General features: G+C 42.8%; 1 protein-coding gene across 2 annotated transcripts; it reads left to right on the plus strand.

Annotated features, from left to right (window-relative positions):
* Positions 1–1,301: 1,301 nt before the first annotated feature.
* On the plus strand, positions 1,302–23,808 carry lcorl (ligand dependent nuclear receptor corepressor-like). Of its 2 annotated transcripts, XM_061061829.1 has the most exons (8): positions 1,302–1,428; positions 3,499–3,564; positions 6,482–6,567; positions 6,687–6,813; positions 8,152–8,376; positions 8,496–8,568; positions 16,426–21,866; positions 21,957–23,808. In XM_061061829.1, the coding sequence occupies exons 1-8, from the start codon at positions 1,335–1,337 to the stop codon at positions 21,962–21,964; spliced, it is 6,120 nt and encodes a 2,039-aa protein (XP_060917812.1). In that variant the 5' UTR covers positions 1,302–1,334; the 3' UTR covers positions 21,965–23,808. The 2 variants fall into 2 exon arrangements, with proteins under 2 accessions (XP_060917812.1, XP_060917820.1); XM_061061837.1 differs by lacking the exons at positions 16,426–21,866; positions 21,957–23,808 and adding an exon at positions 9,443–15,602.
* Positions 23,809–23,814: the final 6 nt, after the last annotated feature.

Here is a 23,814-nt window from a genome sequence, read left to right on the forward strand (position 1 = left end):
CGCACCAGGACTTGATCCGGCGACCCTTTGGTTCCCAAACCAAGTCCCTACAGACTGAACTACTGCTGCCCCCATACTGTATTATACTGTGCCTACCCATGGTGACTTTAACTGTATCATATCCTATGTTAGATATTATTTGTTCTCGTTACCCAAATTGTATTGTAAAGGCTATATCTGAAGGTTTTTTTCTGTATAGGGTACTCTAAATATGGTCTATACATGTTTATCTTTACATGTAGACTAAATACGTCCATAACTAAAAATCCCTTGTAAAAACAGTATCTTCAGTGTTTAGCCAGCTCTGCATCGGTCTTGAAACTTATCTGCGTTCTAACCGCTCTTAATTTTTCAAAAATGTATTTATTCTAGTCTTACCTTGTGTCTGGTCGTGGAGATTATTAGAAACATGCAGATGCTTTTAGGTCGGGTAGGTAGAATCAGGTAGCCTACTATATCAGAACCAGTTTCATCCCTGTAACACCTGGTGGTTTTTTGTTCACCTGACAAATTGAGGGGCGTCCAAAACGGCCGTGTGGGGGTGCCTTATCACCTTACAGGAGCAAAATGTAAGTAAAACATTGTAGAGAGCCGTCTCCCCCCGCCCCCTCCTCTCTAGAGTCGATGCTCACACAGGTCACCATGTCGCGGACACAGTAGCTTCAGCGTTTAGCCAGCTCTGCATGGGTCTGTAAACCTTTCTGTGTTCTAACCTCTCTCCATTTTTCAAAAAGCATCTCCAACATTGATCCTAGTTTGAGCACGTTTCTGCTCGTGGAGCTTATTAGAAACATGCAGAGGCTTTTTAGGTCGGGTACAATCACTTCTATCTGAACCACTTCTCTTGCCCGCTTCCATCGCTGCAACACCTGTTGACCTGATAACTGCTCTCATATCTGACAAACAGAGGGGCGTCCAAAACGGGCCGTGTGTGGGGGGGTCGCCTTAAAACCGCCTACCTTCTCTGGTCCAAACAAATCCAGAGCATTCAGGACCAGAATCTAAAGTTAGAAGGAGGACATACTGGCTGCTGCATTGTTGTCAGAGAAGCCAGCACTTCAACATAGCATGTTTCCTTAAAGTCTGATCATATAGTAAGCTCACTTTATCATTTCATTCAGACTATCTTACATATTGCTGTCACAATCATGTTCGCCCTCCACTCCAACAGACGGCGATAATGAATTTATAAGCTGTTTACCGCCATTAAAACTCAAAGAAGAAGAAGAAGAAGAAGAAGAAGAAGGGGGGGGGGGGGGCGGAGAAGCTCAAAGCCGTTTTCTATCGGTGAATTAAACCGGAGGGAGAGGAGAGAGAGAGAGGGGGGAGGAAGAATGGCGACCGTGCAGTGCCCCAGATGCTCTGCAGAAAGGAAAGGGTTTCGGCGGGAACTTGATTCTTGGCGACACAAACTGATACACTGCGTTGGTACGAACCATGTGCAGCTTTTCGTATTTATTGTATATTAAAAGAATCACCGACGACAGAGATGTGCCGCCCGATAGCAGAGAGAGAGAGAGGGGGCTAACCGGAGCTATGCTAGCTAGCTAGCTAGTGCTAATATTTACCAGCTGACTCCTTTCTTTGTCCCTCCGAGCTAGCGTGCTAATCTAGGAGCTAGCTCTTTGCAGGATTTGCATGCGATGTGGGCGATGTCATGGATTTACCATAAACACACATTTAACGTGTGACTGAGTGGCAGCTGTGACATTAGCATGATTTGTTTATTGACGTTTTGGTTTGCTGCGCTAATGCCATGCTAACTAGCTATGCTAACTGTAGCGCTGCTGCTGCTGGTGTTATTTGGGGGAGGGGGCTGTTGCTACGTTAGAGCAGCTAATGTCAGTGTAACGCGAGAAAAGCTTATAATTCAACGATCTCGAGTGACTGCTTTCCTCGTAGAGTTTGCTTTTTTGAACAGTGGTATTTGTTGCTGCATAACACCGGTGTTATGTCGACAATTGCGTCCCTGCTTAGAATCGCATGCACCTCGCAGGACAATGCAAAAAAACATGTAACACACCGTTTCCACACTGCTGAATTTTTTGTATCCACCCTTAAAAGATTGTGGTGCCGTTTTTTGTTTTTTTTTCTTATTGCATCCAACCTCAAATATATTCTGCAAGCCGCTTCAGTCTTTCAGACATTTATCCGCGTAACACCGGTGTTATGCCGAAACATGCACCCCGGCCGATTTTTGAAAGCACGTCGCAGTACAATGCAAAAATATGTCATGACACAATTTATACACTGCTGAATTTGGCATCCACACTTAAAAAAATATGATGCTGAGGTATTTTACTCTGCGAGCCACTTCAGTCAAACACTGTCAACATTTATCTGCGTAACACCGGTGTTATGACGAGAAATGCGTCCCTGCCAAGAATTGCATGCACGTCGCGGAAGTATTAAAAAACGGTATAAATCTTGTTTCTGAGATGACAAAGTACGTGTAGTTTATACTTGATTAATGTTTAGTGCCCTTCTTATTCTCTAGGCTCCACAGAAGACGCTTTTTTAATTAGATTTTGTTAATATGACGTGCAAACAATGTTTGACTCTGAAGTGTCTGTAGAGTAAAATTAAGGGTGGATGCATTATTCGGCAATGTTGGATTTGTGCCATATTTGCATTGTTAGGCGAGGTGCATGTAATTCTCGGCATAACACCGGCGATATAATGCTGGCTCAACCAAAGATTGATTGTTTTGTTTATAGCATTTACTCACAGTGACGTCGATCTAAGAATAAATAAACAAAATTGAAGTATTTTATGGACATGCACGAATCATAAACACCATTTAAAAATATATATTTTAGTTGCTTTTTTTCAAATTTAGACAATGATGGACAGAAAACTATACAAGAATACTAAAATTAAAAAGTAATATGTCTATGTAGGTTCTCAGTTATCCAGGTCATGGAAAAGGTAAGCTTAATACAAAGGGGACTGGATATAGTTGAAGATTGTGATCAAGATCTTCAACTAAATCCAGTCGCCTTTGGATTGGATAAACTAGAAAATGAGACATTTTGGTTTCTCACCTCAAGGGCGATATGAACGGTACATTCCTGGTGTAAATAATCTCTACAGTGGTACAGTTTTAAAGCAGGATGGGTGGTTTGACATATAATCCCAGACCGGGTTGCCTTATGTTGTAAAATATTGTACACTGATTCCTCAGGTGATACGTTGTTTTCTCTCAAGGTGTCCAGATCTCAGAAAGCCACAGTGCTGTAGTAATGCAAACATTTGATTTGAATTTTCCGCATCTTAAATGAAGGACATGATGTTAAGCAAAATTAGGTCTCGTGTGTCAGCTTTCACTTGTCAGCACGCTATATTTAGGGACGTATCTCGTCAAGTTTCATGTTGCAGTCAAACTGGTCGAGCATGAAATGTGTTGGGCACATATCAGCCCAGCGTACGGGCTAATCACACATGCATATCTTTTGATTAACTAAGTGACTGACATGTTGTTTCTGATTTGTCCTGCAGGGTTTGAAAGCATTCTGGAGGGAGTCTATGGACCACTGCTGCTGAGGGATCTTAATTTATTCGATGGTGGGTTTTTCTGTGTTTATTTAGAGTCAGTCCACATCATTCTGGGCTAAACGCAAATCTTCTTCAAAGAGGTTCATATTTCAAATTATTGCACAGATATATACATACATTTAGACTGATTACTTTTCTGCTCTAATGTAGGCAAAAGGTGGTTTTATTTTAACATATTTATTGCCTTAAATTGGTGCACTTCAGGTTAGGTATTCATGGCAGCAGGAGGGTTTATGAGGGATTAAGTCAACTTACACGTGTATTGTATATTTCACATTAAAGCCAGGTGTTAGCTGTACTGTTGTATAAAACTAGTGGTTGAATGTCAACTCTCTTTGGGCGGCTGAATCCTTTACGATGCACGACCAAAGCTCGCGATTTATGTGCTCTCGGGACCGCGCCCGATTGTCAGGAACGGCCTGAAAGCTCACACTGTATGAGAAAAATCAGAACAGGGCTATGACAATTGTCAATAAAGTTTCCTTTGAAAACTCCCATAGGCAGAGTTTAAAGTCAGATCTGTGTAGTTCAGTGGTCCAAAAACTCACACACACATGTTCAGCATCACCATTAATAACAAGCTAACTAGCAGCTAAATTATAACAAGTAAGACGCGTCGAACAGCCACGCCTTCTGTTGCCATGGTGCTTTCAGATGCTGTCTGCCAGTTTGTGCCTCATGGCTCTGCTCTCACTGCCAATTCCCACATACTCCTTGCGCGCTGCGGTCCGTCCCAGTCGCCGCTATGCCCTGCTCCATTTCAGAAACCACTTGAGTCTTATCTTCAACGGAGCCATTGCACGCATCAAGCTGGATAGAAAGAAGAAAAAAACAAAAAAGACCCGGACAGGAAGTCAGACAATTTACGGACTCGCAATCGTATTTCCCTCTCTTCATCAACATTAAGTTAAAACAGTCTGACGGAGCAAAACCGTAGCGCTGCTGTCGGAGTATGTGGAAGTTGACGGTCACTGTATGAGTGTGTGCAGTCGTACGACCAAAGTTTCAAACGTGCGAGGAAATCATCCGACCAGTGGGGAGCAGCTGATTGGGCCGTGTGCCCCACTGTACACTGCACGACTTCCGACGTGCAATCAGGCTTACATTAAACCCGATTTAGAAATTCACTGTATGACTCAAAAATCTGATTTTATGTTTTTGGACCCTTTTTCGGCACTTATCCGTAAAAGATTAACTCCCATATAACATGAAATATTTTTTTATCACCACTAACATTCCTGATATTTAAAGAGGTCAACATGGTATTTAACTGGAGCAGTCAACCAAAGCGAGCACGAGCAGAACTCCTGTTTCCTGGCCCCTGGGTTAGGATCAAACACACAAGACAGTCAGACCACTTCAGTGAAAAAAATACTGCCGACTACTTTTCTCGTTTATAACTTTTTCAATGCTCTGAATCAAGCTAATTTAATGTAATAAACCTGTCACAGAAAAAAACGTCAGCTCCTCACTACTCCTTTAACTTTCACTTGAAGTCACATACAGCTTCCTCAACACAATCTGTTTTCTTAAGACGTTCCTAAGTATCATCAGGAGATCAAGTACCGCTAGACATGAAGATAATCAAGTGAGAGAGACCGAGCCGCCATGACATTTTCCCTCTGTAGAGTTTCCTGTTTGGATGACATTTGTGTGCATGGTCTAGTCATGTTTTACTGAACAGCTACACTCCACATAGCGTGTTTCAAGAAGTGTTCATCAATGGCAGCTCATGGAAAATAAATCAAATCTTATTATATATACATTTTTGTGTTGATGACGCGTAGCATAACGATCATCCTTAACTACGAGCGTGATTTGTGGATTGTGGCAGCTAATTGCTCCAAATGCGCATCATCTGCTCCGTCTCGAGGTCTAATTCACAAAGCGTACAGTTCTGATGATATTCAGGCTTAACAAACGCCTCAAAACATCCCTTGCTCCGCTCTTGTTTTGCATCTTAATGTGCGTCTTTCTAAGGGTCGATTCTGATACCAGACATGGAAAACTTTCAGAGAGTCTCCACCGATGGATGAGGTGTGGAGCTGCTGACAGCCCTGGACTGATTTAGCTCCTGATTATGTCAACAATAGCAATGTCAAAGTCGTATTTAGAGACTTATTACGCTGATACTTTATTTTTAAAATCATACAGAGGTGGACTTGTTTTCCTAATCACTGGAAAGTTTGCGCGTGACATCTCTTAAAAGTACTGCAGTGCAGTTACCACATCAGCAGATCAGAATCTGTTTTTGCTCCACGCAGTCGAGATTAGACACTCGACTGTGTTAGACACTTTTTTGCATTAAGGCTGATTGCACAGCAAGACAGCTTTTCCCCAAATGAGTAGTATAACATTAAACAGCAGTGCACATAGACACTGTTTTCTGAATCAGGCGCAAAGAGTAAGAATAAGAGAATAAAATCAGCTGTAGAAAAATATTCAAACAAAGGAGCTTCTGTTTTAACACGAGACGTCCCACCTCAATCGATGTGTTAATGGTGGGGACGTACCAGCTGACTCTTTCTCGGTTTTTAATTTTTTTGGATAAAAAGGTCGAGAAATATATACTTGGGTGGCCCGCCTGAGTATCATCGATGTGTGAGAAACACTGAATCCATAACATGATAGAATTTCTCAGCCGTGTTTAAAAAAAAAAAAAAAAAAAAAGTGCAGCCCTGTGATTGACTGGCAAACAGTCCAGGGTGTAACCCCGCCTCTCGCACAATGACAGCTGGGATCGGGTTCCAGCCCCCCACGACCCTGAACAGGCAAAGGCGTAAAGATGGATATTAAAAAAAAAGTGTCTCTCAGCATAAAACTGTTGTGATGATGAATTTTGGAAAGCCCTTTGTGATGTATGAAAGTCTGCTTTGTGCCGTTCATTTACTCATGTTGTGTCTCTTATGTGATGTTTATCTTACAGACTGTGAACCTGAAGAGGTGGATGACTGGTCCTCCGATGCAAACTGCTCCCAGTGTTCATTCTGCAACCTTCCCCTGGACAAAAATGTAAATACGGTCAACAAAAAAACAGTTTCAGCCAGTTTAGTTTTCCTTCAAGCTTGACACTTTTAATGTGTTTTTTTTCCATCAAAAGTGAATTAAACTTTCTTTATATTTTCTTGTAGGATCAAGTACCTGGTGCCACATCCCCCCTCTCCTCCCCCTCTGACTACTCTCCCTGTCAGGCTCCAACCATCTCTGAGAGCAACCAATCAGCCTACAGGTTCCTCCAAGCTGTGTTTCACAAGAAAGGTGAGAAAAAAGTCTTTGAAGGCTTCAGATTGCTTAATTATTCTGCAGACACTCAACCAACAATCAGTGTCCGTTAAAGAGTTTTGAAGAGACATCCAATATCTAACACGAAACTACTTCATTAAGTGTGTTATTGTGGTTTTGAATACTGGAAACCTTTCAGTGTTTCCTGCAGATTCACCAGTTAAAGGACCAATCAGTAAGATATCTACTGAATTAATTGATAAAGTGAGCTTACTATATGATCGGACATTAAGGAAACATGCTATGTTGAAGTGTTGGCTTCTCTGACAACAATGCAGCAGCCAGTATGTCCTCCTTCTAACTTTAGATTCTGCTCCTGAATGCTCTGGATTTGTTTGGACCAGAGAAGGTAGGCGGTTTTAAGGCACTCCCCCACACGGCCGTTTTGGACGTCCCATAGGTTTGTCAGATATGAGAGCAGTTATCAGGTCAACAGGTGTTGCAGCGATGGAAGCGGAGCAAGAGAAGTGGTTCAGATGGAAGTGATTGTACCCGACCTAAAAAGCCTCTGCATGTTTCTAATAAGCTCCACGAGCAGAAACGTGCTCAAACTAGGATCAATATTGGAGATGCTTTTTGAAAAATGGAGAGAGGTTAGAACACAGAAAGGTTTACAGACCCATGCAGAGCTGGATAAACACTGAAGCTACTGTGTCCACCACATGGCAACCTGCATGAGAAGCGTCTCTAGAGAGGAGACGGCCGGGGGAGACGGCTCTCTTCAGTGTTTTAGTTACGTTTTACTCCTTTTAAGGTGATAGCTGGCTCGGAAGCAAAATAAATACAAAAAACCCGTTGGAGGGCTACACACATAAGTATAGAACTGGAGTTACATCCAGTAACCGAACAAAGACCTATTTTTGAAGACACAGAATTAGGGATGCACCAATGCATCGATCAAACTTTGGTATCCGACGGTATTGGTCCTGCTGACAGACAAATGTGGCATGAAAACGATGTCAGTAGCCAACTTTATTTGTTGTGCCAAATCAATTTATTCTGGCATCTAGTACACCTAACTAATGATGATAGAAAATGTTTTTTTTTATTGGGTATATTAAGTCCCCCCTCTGACTTGTTTTCAATGTCGGCATTGTGGGAGTCTTACAACAAAAGAAGTCATGAAACAAACAATCTGCTATCGGCTAAATTGTTCTTTCAAACATTGGTATCACGCCTGATATTCTCAATTGGTGCATCTCTACCCAAAATTCCCACTAATTTAGTCTCTTTTTTTGTTCTGTAAAATGAATACTGGTATCAGTGGAATCCCCTTTTTTTTTTTTTTAACTCTGCCTCGGCTGCCTCCATTAGATGTGCCCATCGGCTGTGACTCCAACATCCCTCTGGTTGCCCAGGAGCTAATGAAGAAAATGATACATCAGTTTGCCAAGGAGTACACGTCCAAGTGCCTGCTCCACACTAATACAAATGGTGTTACAACAAGGACCTCATCACCTTTGTCAGAAACCACAGATGCCCCTCTGGACCTCACAGTGAGCCGGACCCTGGAGGAGAAAGAAAGTGAATGTGAACCAGGTAGGGAAACACATCAAACAGATTACATTTTCAAACCGTTTCAATTCCTTCAGCTTCTTTAGGTTTTAGTCTATAAGCTCAAAACCTCACCTGTCGAAATGGTGTTTTTCTGGTCTCAGATGGTGTGCTCGACCTCTCCAAAAGGAACTCTGTCTGCTCAGCAGCTTCATCGTCCGATCACAAGTCCTCAGGGTATGATTTCTTTTTTCATTCTTGGATTGACTATCTGTAAATCTTATTGGTTTCTTGCCTTGTTGCAACACATATGAAGCCCAGTCATTGCCAATTGTTTCTTTATAAATACAATACTTTATCTACATGACTTAGGCATTTTTGTAAAAGCAGAAAATGTCTGAAAAAAAACGATTTTGCACGTTGGGAAGTCACCGGTTTTTTTGCAGCATTGCCTTATTCAAGTCAACTAATGAATGCCTTCATGGCCTGAATGTTACCAATACTCCTTTTGTTTGGCAGTGATGTGGGTCAGTTCATTGTTTAGTCATACGGAAAGCTAGCTTGTGTTTGGTGTTTTGGTTCTGTGGGGTTGACTCTTTTATCTCTTGAGCGGTAACGTCACAGCAATGGCAGCGCATTATAACATTTTGCAAACAGCTCAGGAGTGTACGTTGAGGAGAACATTGCATTACTCACAACAATGATTTTACCTCCCTTCTGTTACTCCAGTTATGATGAGTTTGATTATTCAACCTCCAAGCATGTAGGACTCTCACTAAAGGATATCACAGAACTACAGGAGTTGTGTGTGAGCGCCAAAGTAACCCCCAGCCATTCACAGACTGTCCCACCTGGACGTGAAGAGGCTTTGCAACATACAAAGAATGTGTGCGTGAGAGACACACAGCAGCAGCAGCAGTGTGTGTGAGGGCCCAGAAAAACAGACTGAGAACAGACAGACATGAAACAGAACAGTCGCAGTGATGTTACCAACACAAGGCATAAAGGAGTGGACCCCCTCGCTCTGCACCCTCCCCCTGTCCCCTTTGCCAAATTCAAAACCCTCCATCACCTCCATCCTGACCCTGCTGTTTGGTCCTCCCATCCTTAGGAGGCAGCGCAGGCAGAAAGAAGAGTACATTGAGAGGAGCTTGGAGCTGTCAGAGGGGTTGCTGTCCAAGGCGTTGAAGGACATACGCTCAGGGAGGCTGCTGGAGCAGCGCGCTGCCTTGCTTTATGGAATACCCCTTCACACCCTGAGGCAGGGTCTCGACGGCTGGGCTGAGGGAAAGAGCGGGGCGCTTCATCAAATAGCACCAGGAAGCAAAGATTTCAGGGATGAAGTGACATCGTACAATGTGATGTCGTCCATGCTGGGTGGCGAAGCCCGTCTTGTCCTGCAGAAAGTGGCGGCCTGGGCGGAGCGGGCAGAAATTGGAGGAGCTGTAGAGGAGAACGGAGACTTGAGTTCTCCTTTGTCCTCTATTAGCTTCTTTCAACCAAGTGGTCTACAGAAAGCCCTCACACAATCGTTTCCCCAGCTCAGGGACGCCCTCCAGCCACCACCAAGCCCCACTCCCAGTCTGGAGCCGCCCACGCCCTTACGTATTCCTCAGGTCCGCTCCGTGTCTGACCATAAAAGGTCGAACCCAGTTGAGAATTCCAGCGCGGCTGAAAACCTACACCAACGTACCTCATCAACGGAGGGCACTGCCAGTTCAGCGACTGCTCGACCTTCTTCTCTCTTCAAGCTCAGACCTCCTTTCTTACCGCATGGCTGTGCGGGCGTTGCCAACCAGTCGCCTCATCGCCTGGGACGACGGTCCTCAGTGGATGAATCGGAAGACGGGGCGGGCGGCCGGGATAAAGACAAGCAACCAAGAAAGAAACGTGGGAGATACCGCCAGTACGACCACGACCTTCTAGAAGAGGCCATCACCATGGTGATGGGAGGTCGCATGAGCGTTTCAAAGGCCCAGGGGGTTTATGGGGTGCCCCATAGCACACTGGAATACAAAGTCAAAGAGCGTACTGGGACGCTGAAGAACCCGCCCAAGAAGAAATCTGCCAATTATTTTTCCTCCAACTCCAACTCGTCTGGTTCTGGTACAACGACCAGTTCCACTAACTCAGGGACTCTTGCCTCAGCTGCTGACTTAAAGAGGTTCTAGACCGAGACTCGCCTCTTGAAACTCCTCAACACTTGAACTCATCACCTCTTACAAGATAGATGTTTCCTGGAGACGCTTGTTCAAACACACAACACATGCCTTTACGAAATATATGGAAATCAATATTCAGGTCTTTTAACTGTGTGTCTGTAATGTGACGGTCATACTTTTTTAGCTGATTTTCTCGAGTTTGGTCCTGGGCTTCAATCAAGGAGACTACGAGGTAAAGCGTTTTTTGTTTGAAGAAGCAGTGGTGCTCGTTGCTCAGTGGAGCTTGTGTCCACTGTCTGCTGCTCTCAAACGCCTCATAGCTTCTGTTTTATTTAATCACCAAAGCTTAAAGATCTTCAAGGATACGGCTTGCATTCTATAATCTGTTTACTGTTATCAAAAAATACCATTACCTACTGGCATGTAATGTTTGTGGGGGCCAAAGCCTGACAAACTGAAACTCTCAGTGATTGTTTTTACAAAAGCATCTGGGCTGCACAAAATCTTTTAAAGATGTGCGTCTATACATTTGATTGAGTTAGTCAGCTACTTTTTAACCACTCCTATTAGCCCCATTAGTGTCCCGGTTGTAAAGTACATACAGTGCATTTTTTTTTTTTTTATGAATGGTACATTTCAGAAGATCTTTACACTTGTACATAAGTTATAAGTCAGTAGCTGAAGAGACAATTCTTTTAAAGGCTTTATATGTGATTTTTTAGATCCAGCAGATGTCGCCCTTGAGCACCAGCATGAAACCGAAACAACTCGCGCTGCATTGTTGTGTTAGCATGCTAATGCTAGCGATCTTTATTACGCTCGTATCTTCACACTGCATGTAAATTTACCTGAAATGAGCGTGATCTAGAAACACAGTTAAGCAGTGAGTACAGTATGTTATTCTTCTTTTCTCTAGTCCCTCAATTAAACAACTTTTATACACGAGGGGAGGAGTCAGCCGGCTGTCCCGACGATGTAAACAAACTGAAGATAGGACTCTGAAAACTCTGAAAACATCACAGACAGTGGGACTCGGGTGTTACACCCATTGTAGACAGTCATGACTCACAGAGTTATTTTCAGAGGAGATACTTGATTTATATTATATTTAAGTGTGAAAAATCACATATTAAGCCTTTAATGAGGAAGTCCTTTTGTTCTGATTTGGTAATCAGAGGTTAAAATAACACCAGCATTATCCTTAAAGACCTTCAGGAAGTAATTTGTTTTAATATTTTCATTTTCAAGGACACAAAAAAATGACATTGATTGTTACACACCAGGGAACCCAGGATCAAGTGCGAGGAAAAAACAGTTGTGGACCTCTTAGAGCTAAGGAGGAAAAAAAAAAAGTGTGACTCTCATGTTTGCCAGCTGTTTGATTATTAGGTTATTCAGGTTTGACTTAATTCTTAACGCTCCTTGTTGATGGAGCATTGATGATTGTCATTTTGCAGCTTTCGATCTCTGTCTCTGGGTATTTTACCCTGAAGTGATTTACAGCCATTAGAACAGATTAAAAACTCATAGCTTTGAGTATACACCTCTTTAAACAGGGAGATTGTACAGAGTGAACTGCTGTGGTGGCTTCAGCTTCATTTATGATCCTTTTGTTGATGAGATTAGCTTGAGAAAGCCATTTTGTGTCGATACAGTTTTCCTTTTATTTGTGCAAAGCTAGTCTTACTGTTTTTCGAGTGTCGTTGGAATGCAACTTTTCAGCATGTTTAAAAAAAAAAAAAATGCGCACTGATAAGCTTGGGAAATGTATGTCTTGTGTACGTGTAGTGTTTGTGACAGATGTTCTTTTTAATGATCAGATATTTACATATATTGCTACTGTAGCTGTATTACTGTAAACCTCATTACATGACTGCTGCTTTAAACTTTGCTCAGCTGTTTGCTCGGCACAAAGACGTGGACCAACAACAAAGAAGCTTATCTCTAGAAACCTTACTCAACGATGAAGGTTAAATATGATGATGGTTGATTGTGTTGATCACTGAAGGTTAGTAGTAGTCGTAGTTTTTAAGTTCTAAGTTTGACAGAGTGATACTGACTCGATTCAGTACACGGCTCATCGGCTTCTTCATTTGCGTGTGGTGAAATGCTAAATGTTGCTTCTGCACTCACGAGCCTCTCTCCATAAACAGTGCTACTACCAAAGCAGCCGTTCAGGGTAACCCACGCAAAGCTACTTCTGTTTGTTTTGCTGTGATATCAGCCTGCTTGTCTCTCTTCTTCTAACCTCATTGCCACATATATACCTCTGAACTTTTAAATGCCTAAAGCCAAGCATCATGGGTTCATCTCCTCAGTTTCATGATACTGAATCTGCTGGGATGTGAGCTCTTCTACTAGCTTGGGAATGTCTCTCAAGGAACATCATTTGATGCCTGGTTCAGACCATGATATTTTTTAATGGTCACTGTGTCAGTTTTAAGATTCATTAATGCGTGCTGTGACTTGACGGGTCACCACGTCGGACCAAAAATGTTGGTTCCCAAGCAAATCACAGCTTGTCATATTTCACGACCTGCGGAAGTGTCACGTACAGACCTCCCATGGGGGGGAAAAAAGAATGTAAACAAACAATGGCATCAAAAGCGATATACATGAATCATACAGACGGTCTTACATGCGGAAATGCCTTAAAAAAGGAAGAAATCATCACTGTGCACCATCAGCATCGTTCCTCTTTTGCTGCATGTTTACAGTCGTGAATGGAAGTTGTTTTTGGCTCCTCGTGGTGCACCATACATCGTGGAATTCATTTTGATAGGCAGAAAAAGTTTCAGAAACTAGTGTTGTAGTACTCGACCAATATCGGTCTCGAGACAACTTTTTGAAGGTCTCGTCTCGGAATCGAAAGCATTTTTACTCGGCCTTGTCTCGGTCTCAGACTGGGCGGACTCTGGATTTTAAATCAAGGCCGGTCAAGACCACCACTGATGGGATATTTTCCCACGTCATTACTGTGAGTAGAAGGAAAACGCCTCTTTCTAAAAGAACGAATAACTTCTATTCATTTAGAATTCGATTTTTATCCCCCGGTTACGACCGCAACCTTCCCCACAAGATGATGATTTTTCATCGATATTCATGGTCTCGGCGTTGTCTCGGTCTCGCCCTGCCTTGGTCTTGGCCTTGACTCGGTCTTGATCCCTAAATGTCTCGGTCTCCGGGTCCCGGGTATGTCTTGGTTTTGGTTAGTGTGGTCTTGACTACAACCCTATCAGAAACAGTCACCAGTGTTTCTGCGGGGACGTTATGAAATTTTCCCACATTTTATTTTTTTTCTTCTCACTTGCTAAATCTGTCCGGTCACCATGGGGCTGACTTCATGTTGTCTGAATCCAACATACGTGTAAATATATATTGCTATCAACAACACCTCACTCTCTAATGTTCATTTTAAAAGCCACCCAGTTAAGTGGAGAAGGAAATATTTTTTTAAATTTTACTAGTGGCATTTACAGGAGATCTGCCATGTTCTTAGCCAGCACAAAGGAAGAGTGTATTCCTAGTGCAAGTACTTGTCCTTGTTGTATTTTTGTGTGTGTGTGTGTTATTTGTAGTTCAAAGCCTAATTGTGAAGCTATTTAATTTTTTTTCAAAGCTTTTTGATCCGATTGTTTGGGACTTTAACCTTTTTAACTTTTACAGTTGTACAAACACTGATGTCTCCTCTGCTGAATGTCTTTGCTCATAACAGTGCATGTTGCCTGTGTCTGGGGCTGCAGCATAATGCAGCCCGAGCTCTACTCTGGGAATAATCTGCTATTTATATCAAAGGACCAGTTTGAAAAACAAGCCTGAACACCTCTTAAGAAATACTAAAGGATACTTCATTGATTGTGTATGTTTTTATTGCAGTATATTGTGGGAACACACACAGGCTTGTTTTCAAATTGTGATTTAAGTTTTGTTTGTGTTTTTGACTGAACTGAACTGCTGGCACGCAACTTTAACAGAAATCTGCTATTTATGCATAAATCAATGATTGCACTATGATTTAAAAAAGCATTCTTATTGTAGAAAAAATGTTTTTGTTTTTGCTGCATACTTACTTATTTATTGATTGTTCTTTAGAACTGTGATTTTACTGGTTTGATGTTGTTTTGTAATCGGGCGCTTTGATGCAATGTAAAATGTGTATCGGTTAACTGCATGTACACTTTTCAAATGTTAGCCCATATAATTTAATCCTGAGATGACACCCCTGACTATTGTAGTTGTGTAGTGCTTATGTTAAGATAAAATAATTGATTTAAAAAGAAATTAAGGTTGTATAAAATTCAACTGCAACATTACATGATGAATCAATGTTCTACTGCATTTGGTCCATCTGAAACCTGACAAAGTCTCAACAAATACACTTAAATTGATGGAAATACTCTCCATTATCAAACACTTTAGCTATTTTAAAGTTCTTAAAGGTCACATATTGTGCAAAATACACTTTACCATGTTTCTCTAACACTAATGTGTCTCTAGTCTGTCTACAAACCCCCCCAAAGATGAGAGAAGTCCATCCTCTCCGTCTTTTGCCTGCACCACTTTTCAGAAAATGTGTGCTCAAACAGGCAGTTTGGCGATTTTCCCTTTGTGACATCACAAAGGGCAGTAACCCCTCCCCCAGTTGGGTGACACTCCCACAGCTAGGTGTTTGTTCTGCCCTCTGAGTCTGCCTTCTCACCGTAAACAATAGGACATGGTGCAAGAAAGCCCGAGTACACCCAAGTCCTTCCAGAGAGGGGGCGTGGTCAAACACAGCTCATTTACATTTAAAGCTACAGACACAGAAACAGCCTGTTCTGAGCAGGGCTGAAATAGAGGGGTTTATAGGTGTGATCAAATAAGGAAGTATAATATGTGACCTTTAACAGCAATACCTTTTATTTTATTGTGAAAGAAATCACTATCTGGACCTGCTGTAACAATTTTTGAGTTGATTTGAACATTAACAGGATTTTTTGAGATGTTCTTAGTGAAAGTGTTGGTTAAAAAAGATTTTTGGTTAAGGCGTTTTAACAATCTACCTTCTGCTTCAAGCAGAATGTTATCATTTGCCTTTTGCAAAACATCAATAAAACAGTTCTCTAATCAGTTTTCTGTCCTTTTTTTTAAAATTACAACAGCCTTTAGGGTCTAGTCTCTTAAGGATGTACTTGGATGTTTGTTTCTCTTTGTTGTTGTTTGCTAGTGTTGCTTCAGCCAAAGAAATTGAACTTGTTTATTCTGGTTTTATTATATCTGGGCTTATGGTGCGTTCCATTTGATCTCGGAAGTTGGAATTCCAAGGTGGAAATTTGGGGAACCTTCGGTAGCCCGTGTTAAAATCCAACATGGCTCATCAACAACGTTTAAGCTGTAACTATTGAGCAACCCAGTCCTCTTTTTGTGTAATTAAATCAATTACACCGAAAGTATCAAGCAAGTTCTGTGGACATGCGTTATTTTCGCACAGAAACTATCACGGAGTGTGCTGTCATCATCAGGTTTTACAGTAGCTAACAAGACAACGGTTCTCCTGGGGGCGTCCATGTTGCTTGTAAGACTTGTTGCCGACTCACAATTGTAACACCCTTAACTCGGGTGTGAGGTCATTCCCAGTTCCGAGTTAAATGGAATGCACCATTACAATACCTCACCAAGGTAATCTTGGCAAGAAAGTGATAAGCAACTTGCTCTCTCTTATCCAGGACAGAGAACTTAACATAAAACTGTCGGTATATGCAACAAAAACCCATCCAAGTGTCCAAGTGTGCATGTTTAAGTCATAGTGAAAATAGGTGGTGAATGAAAAATATTACCACCATATAAGTTTATAACAGTTTGTGTTAAAGCTTCAGACTCAGTTTTTTGTTCTTTCTTTGAAACTGGGCTTGGTTATGAGTAAAATTTAAAATCATTTTATTTTTTCCTCTAGCTCCCTGCCGCCGTCACTTTCAGAAGAAATTGGAGATAAGGGAGGACGAGGGCCTGAGTGTCTTCGGAGCTCAGTATTGGATGCCGTTCTTGGAACACTCTGCCCATCACACAGTTCCTTGCTCTACCAGATACTAAAGCTGGCACACCAAGAAAACTTACTGCTTGTTAATCACAGACCTGTAGGTCTAACTCAGTCTATCTGCTGTCACTGTGGGGTAAACCCACTGGATAATGTCAACCCTATTGCAGTCCATTTAAGTGAATGCAAATCCCACAGCAGCAGCAGCAGCTTGTACTCCCCTTCAATTAATTGTGAACATCAAGGTCTTGGCAGCACAATGTGTCATTCAGGAGACTCCATGTCTAGTTGTAACATCAGCCACTACTCTTTAGCAGGCTGTAAAAATCGAGCCTCTCTGTGCTCAAGCTGTTCCTGTGTGCAGAGTTGCAAGATGGAAACTTGCACTGTTCTTTGCCCCAAGAGGCTGCACTGCACTTCCTGCCACAGCCTGGCTGTAGGTCATATCAGCAACAAAATGTGTTCATTTGCATCCTCTCCTTTGTCAAATTCTTCACTGTGCGCTGCTGCATCGATCTGCTATAATCAACACAACGACTGTTGTCCCTGTTATTCAAACCATGCCTGTGTGACGCAGGACAGGAACACAATAGAAGTAGGAGAGGGGGATCCACCTTGTCCTGTTTTAAAGAGAGAGCAGAGCCCCTCTCCGCCCCCTTTATCCCCTATTCCTTCAGACATCGATAAAAAAACTGATGAAAGGCCACCCTCTCTCCTTCACCATAAACAAGAAGCGGAAGCTGACCTAATGCTTGAAGATGGTGTTGTGAACGCAAGTAATCATAAAGCAGGTGTTGATACAGCAACAGAAGAGGACCAAGAGCGCTGGTCCCCAAGAAGTGGTCTTGATGAGCAGAACCCAAGTGGGAATCTACTGCAAGATGTTGTGAACCGCTTTAGTGAAAAACTAGAGACAATCAAACCGATAGAAAAGGACCGACCTCTGGTTTCCACTGCTGTTAGTATCACTGAAATGGAGCAGTCCAAGTCCCCCATAACCAGTCAGAACATGCAGTTTCATGCTGACGCTCATCTGACTGAAATCATCACAACAGTTCTTCACACAGGCAGAGCTAGTGACTACAATCTCAGTGAGCTATTCAATCGCCATGATAGCAAAGAACCAAAGTCACCTAATACCCGCTCCCGCCGTCGCCAAGAAGTCCTTGCTGCTATTGCAACACCAACTGATGACGCTTCAACCAGAAGGCAAACATTACAAATCAAACGAGACCTAGCCAAGCTTGACCAGTCCTACAGTAGGAAAAAGGTGCCACTAGCAAAGAGGCCAAAATTGAAGGACAAAAGTGTTGCTGTTACAACATTACAGACTTCAGATTCAAACCTTGTTAAAAAGGAGTCTAAAAAAGAAACTGAAAATGGAGAACCTTTCGAGGATCACAGATTTGAGAAGGGACCACTGAACTTTTTAATGGCAGAAAGTGACAGGGATAAAGTCAAAGAGGAGATACAGACAGTAATTGTAAAAGAAGAAGTTAAGATCTTTAAAGCAGAGGAGAAAGTAAGGGAAATATCTGCTGTGGAAAACGATTGTACCTCCTCTGGCACTCCAATACTTGCCCCTGAGCTCAAGAGGAAATACTGCGATCAAGGATCAAAGGACGAAGGTGTGCAAACAAAGGCAATGCCAGTGACTCCAACCGCAGTTAAACAGCGTGGCAGGCCTTGTAAAAAGGTTCGCGCGATGAGCAGTGCTGGAAGGGAAAGGAAGCACAAAGAACCATCAGATCAACATTCCTACAGTGAAAAAAGCCTGTGTAATGGTCAAGATTTCCATAGTCCTATTGGAGAGAGACAGATGTGTCAATCGCATAACTCTAAGGACTCAAGAAGGTCCAAAAGACAAATTGTACCTCCGCAGCGGTTCTCCTCCTATGTCACAGAGCCCAGGAAAATGTTCTTCGTTGCATGTTTCTCTGAAAGCATCTTTAACCTGAAAACAAGAGAAAATGAGGATTTGACAACAAGCCCCATGGATGATCAAGATTCTAAGAACATAGAGTTAGAAGCAAGAGACGAAGCCTCTCAGTCCTCACCTGATCACTCAGCTAAGCAATGTGACCACTCTGACAATAAGTTAAATTGTCTTTCAACAAACCCGGTGTTACCCCAAACTGCTGAACAAGATGCGTCTCCCACAGAAAACTGCTCAAAGAATCCTAACGATGGCGAAGATGTTGCTGCCAAACCTTTTGGAAGGCTAAGATCATCTCCAAAGAAACACCAGGACTCAAAGGCAGTTTTAAGAACTCCCGAAACCCCGTCTAGTTCCACCATTACACCTGCTAGGTGTGTTGAGAGCCTTATAAACTCCCAAGCCCAATACACGAGTCCAATAAAGCTCATGTTTGTATCGCCAGTGAATGATGAGGAAGGAGTTAGATATAGTCTCAAATCAGCAGGCTCTAGTTCTGGTGGACCAGTAGAGGAACCCTTTGACCCATGTGAAGAATCTTCATGGTCAGGGGTAGCTCAGAAACACAAGAGCCAGAGCGCTGAGTCTGGTACGTCGAGAGGAAAATATATTTCTTCACCACTGAAATCTGCTACCTCATCTGCAAGATCTGCTTCTTCACCACCCAAGTCAGCCCGCTCGCCACCCAAATCTGCCACTCCATCACCCAAGTCAGCCCGCTCAGCACTTAAATCAGCGACTCCACCACCCAAGTCAGCTACTCCAACGCCCAAGTCAGCCCGTTCGCCACCCAAGTCACCCACTTCACCACCCAAGTCAGCCCGTACGCCACCCAAATCAGCCACGTCGTCACCCAAGTCATCCCGTTCACCACCCAAATCAGCTACTCCAACGCCCAAGTCATCCCGTTCACCACCCAAGTCAGCTCGTTCACCACCCAAATCAGCTACTCCAACGCCCAAGTCAGCTCGTTCACCACCCAAGTCAGCCACTTCTTCACCCAAGTCAGCTTCGTCATCACCTAAATTAGGTTTTAGAAGATCAGGCGAAGGAACTCCAACTAAGCGTCTTGCTTGTAGTGAGGGCCAAAGATCCCCAGGTGACTTACTATCTTACCATGAAACTACACCTGTAAAAAGGCGCCCTGGGCGGCCAAAGAAGTTAGGACCCCAGATTGAGCAAAGAGTGAAGAGGCCGATTGGTCGGCCACGCAAGCACAAAGCTGAAGATTCAGTAACTGGGTCTAAAATGGAAAGTGGTACATCTGATACGTCACCTGAAACTGAAGAGAATGCAAACAAGAACCTAAAAATCACAGTGGTGTATGGACGGTCAAGGAGAAACAAGAGGACAGTCTCTGAGGGATTTGACCAGTTGCAAACAGAATTACATGATGCTTGGCAAGAAGCGGGCATTAAAAGTGATTTGAGCATTTTAATGCACAACTGTAAGACGAGCTCTGGGGGTATCAAGACAGCCTCAACAGATTTGCCAGAGGAACTAAACTTTGTGAGCCCTGTGAAACAGTGTGCGCCCCAGTCCAGCAGTAAAGTCAAATGTCAGAAGCGGGATGATTCTGCAACATCAAGGAAACCCGGTAGACCAGCAAAAGTAAAAATCTCTGGAATCTCAGTCACGGTAACTACAGTGTCACCTCGGCAACGTAAAATTCAGATAAATAAGGATACCAGACAGTCTCCTGAAGTGCGTGTTCGTGAGAAAGTACGTAGGCCTGAAATCAATTGTTCCAAAGAGCCCTGGACAATCAATTGTCAATCAGCAAGCAAAATGAGTCATACAGAGGGAGCGATAGATACAAAAAACGAAAGTAAAGACAAACTGCCAATCAAGTCTGTAGCAGTTCGTCAATCCATGAGGGTGAGAAAGCCCTCGATCCACTTTCTGCATGCAGTTGCCACTTCGACCGCTAGATCATACAGCCACAGTAATGCTCTGCTACGGCGCTCTAAACAGTTCCTGCTAAACAGGGCTAGCAATGAACGGAGACAGGGTGAGCAACAGAGCAGTGCACAAACTTCAGGGGAGAGAAGAAAGCGCTTTGGACAGGGAAGGAATGGCATCTCTAAGGACCTAGGCAGAGTGGCAGCCCTATCTGTGGACTCCATCTTCTCCCCAAAAGAGACGTTAAGGTGGTGGGCTTCGTCAGCCGAGGAACAGACAACCAATCATGAGCTTGCCAGGCGGATACGACTCGTCTCTGACACCTGGGTTTCAGACACGGGTGAGAATCAAGGAAAAGACATGGCGTTGAGTTCTAAAATAGCCACAAAAAGCAATAGTTCTTCGACCAGAAAGTCCAAACATTCCTCTGTGGTCCGAACACTCTTCGACTGTCCTCCCGACGAACCCAGTTCTTGTAGCAGGCAGCAGCTCTGCTCCTGGTTCATGCAGACCACAGAGACGCAGTCTTTGGCTATTGTTAAAAAGGCAAGCTCCCGCAATCCTTACGAAGTCATGCATTTCCCTCGTACTTCCAACAAAACGAGCGTTTGCCACAGTCCCCAGGCAGAGCGGCTCCGCAAACACGTCAAGAAATTTGCCAAAATCGTGCCAAAAAGTCCTCTGCAGCATCAGCAGGCTCAAAGAAGGTTAAAGAGGAGAAATAAGACCCACCCTTCAACACTAAGTTGTAGGCGAAATCTTTTCAGTCCCAGGTTGGCAAAAGGAAGGTCCAATCAAGGAGCCCAGTGGAGGAGCAGCAGAGCATTTGGAAAGTATCAGGCAACTCTTTCTAGAGCAAGAACAAGGTTCCTATCCAGGAAAAAAAGAGAGGAGTGGCAAGAGAGGCGGAGGAATGGAAAAAACCCAAAAGGTGCTACCATTGGTCCAAATGGACACATAGTGTCTGGAATACAACCGGAAGGTTATCCATCAAGCAGATCAGCTCAAAATCAATTATTTGACTATGTAGAGGACGGTTCTGCTAGCACTTCTGTTGGACAAACTCAGGAGACCGTTGATGTCCGAAAGGAGCAGAACCTGTGCTCTAAAGCCTGGAGTCCTGAGAAGCTCAAGGAGTGCAGGGTGTTTTTAAGGAAAATCAACTCTCCAGACAATAAATCACCCGAGGAAGAGTGGGACTCCTGCACCGTGACACTGGATGACGGGTCCCCTTCTGCATACCACTTTGCAAGAAGGCAGAGAGAACTGGTGGAAGTTGTCAAAGCTGTGAAAACTGAAAGAAAACGGAGCACGAGTAGGAACGCCTCAAGTAAGCTGGCAGGTTCGGCACCCAAATTAGTCCAGGAGCAGGACAAGGTGCCAACAGGGAGGCAAAATGGCAGATACAAAAGCCTGCCTCGGGCCCAGTCTACAGATCAACAATCTCCACCACCAGCGAAAACGTTGAGACAATCGCGCATGAGGGGCCTGACTGGGCCAAGATGGTGCGACTTTGTGTTCGGTAAGTAGCTAGCTCCTTCTGTTGGACATCAATTTATTACATTTTGATTTCAAGGCGTCACAAAATAACCTGCACTCTTTCTTTTGACAGAAACCTAAATGAATCATGAGGCAGCCTCCGAGCTGGGAAAAGGGACTGTGGTTTATAGATGTGCCTTTGGACATTGAGCTGACCACATGGACTGACCATCCCGACATGGTTCAGTCTTACACTCAGCCGTTATGTAGCAGTCTAACTTAACAAAAGCTTGATGTTGCACTATTTTTATCCTTGGATAAGTATGTACAGAATGTGTGATTTTGTTTTGTTTTCTATTGTCATCTTGCCTCGGTCTTTAATAATGTTCATAGTAGATCAAATCATGTCAAACTGTTTAATCGAAGCCGCTCGTACAGCGAGCCCTTTCATATTCGCTGCATTAAATGGAAAGAAACAGCTTAACTGCATCGAGACAATGCCACCTCCCCTTAAAGATACCTCATTATTAAGGCCACAACAATGACTTATTTTTTTGTAAATGTTAAATTAAATCCAATAGACATTATTAACGCAAGTCATCGTCACAGAGAGAGGGAAGCTCTAAAAAAATCTTTCAGAAATGTAATATTTATTTATATTGCAGCTTATTTTGCCACTGTTTAGGTTTAATTTTTTTATTTAATATTTTTCTATTTTTTAGATTTCATAAAGTTTTAGAACTAATAGCAGAGCATTGGTTGCCATGTTTTACCTTTGATGTTCCTGTCGCTGTTGTATCGCAGTTCAATAGCCCCAAACAATGCTTTAAATGAAGGTTGTTTGTTTTCTTTGAATCAACCAAGCCCCCCGTATTTACCCTTATCATGATCGGTTTTTGGGCCCCCCAACTACACATTTGTATATTGAGATACCGCCTGTTATGTCCTTATTTCCCCTTAAGTATTTTTCAAGCAACATTCACAAGTCTTGGCACCAAACCGCAATCAGCATACACATACGATATCTAAGAGAACATTTTCCGCCCAGACTTCCCACAATTAAGCGATGAAGGAAGTGGAAAGCAGTTGTAGAAAGTAGTTCATTTATCTTTGTGTTTTCTTTGTTTTCATCCAAAGCAGATTCTATATATTGGTGTTGGATCCACGTCTTGCACTACTCCCATCAGAGATTATTCATCCCACTTTACAGATTTCTCGCCCATATTTTGCACATCCCACGTCCCACTACCAAAACCCTACTGTAAAAAAAAAAAAAAAAAAAAAAGAGAATATATTTGGTGCAATACAAACCCAGATATTTTATCTGTATGTAGTATTTTATTGCTGACAGACAAATGGATGTACCCAAGTACCAATGGCCTGGGATGTTACTTGTGTTTGTTTTTCCATAGCCATGTAATGTGATCTTGAGAAATATTGCAATACATCCACCTGCTGTTCTCCCCAATGAAGCATTAAACGTGTTCATTTCTATAAATGTACTAGCATTAATTACAAATCCAATGCAAAGGGGAAATGTACACCCCTTTTTTTATTTTATTTTTTTTAAGTTACAGTAAAAGATGCCTACCTCCACAAAGGCTCAGCTAGTCCTACTGCTTTTTGTCAATCGTGTGACGGACAAAGCTAGACAGAGGATTGGAAAGTACTGATCCTGGATTCTAAACCCGATTTCTTGCCCTGTAAAGATTCAAAATGTCTAGCTGTAAGTCGAAACGTATACCTGTATTGTGCATTGTGTGTCTTGACTCCTGTTGTGTGTCACTACGGTTGTCATTTCAGCACAAACAACGGAGGAGAGGTGGCTCGGTCTTGTGATAAATCACCATCAGCCCTCTGTTGAAGAACCCTGGTGCTAAACTCTTAGTTGTACATTTTTTCTTCTTTACGTGTTTTTATACTGTTCATTACAGATGCAGCAGATGGGTGTCTGTGGTTGAAACAATAAAGAGATTTTGAATGAACCGAAA

This window comes from Labrus mixtus, chromosome 2 (genome assembly GCF_963584025.1).
Source record: "Labrus mixtus chromosome 2, fLabMix1.1, whole genome shotgun sequence".
NCBI classification, from domain to species: domain Eukaryota; kingdom Metazoa; phylum Chordata; class Actinopteri; order Labriformes; family Labridae; genus Labrus; species Labrus mixtus.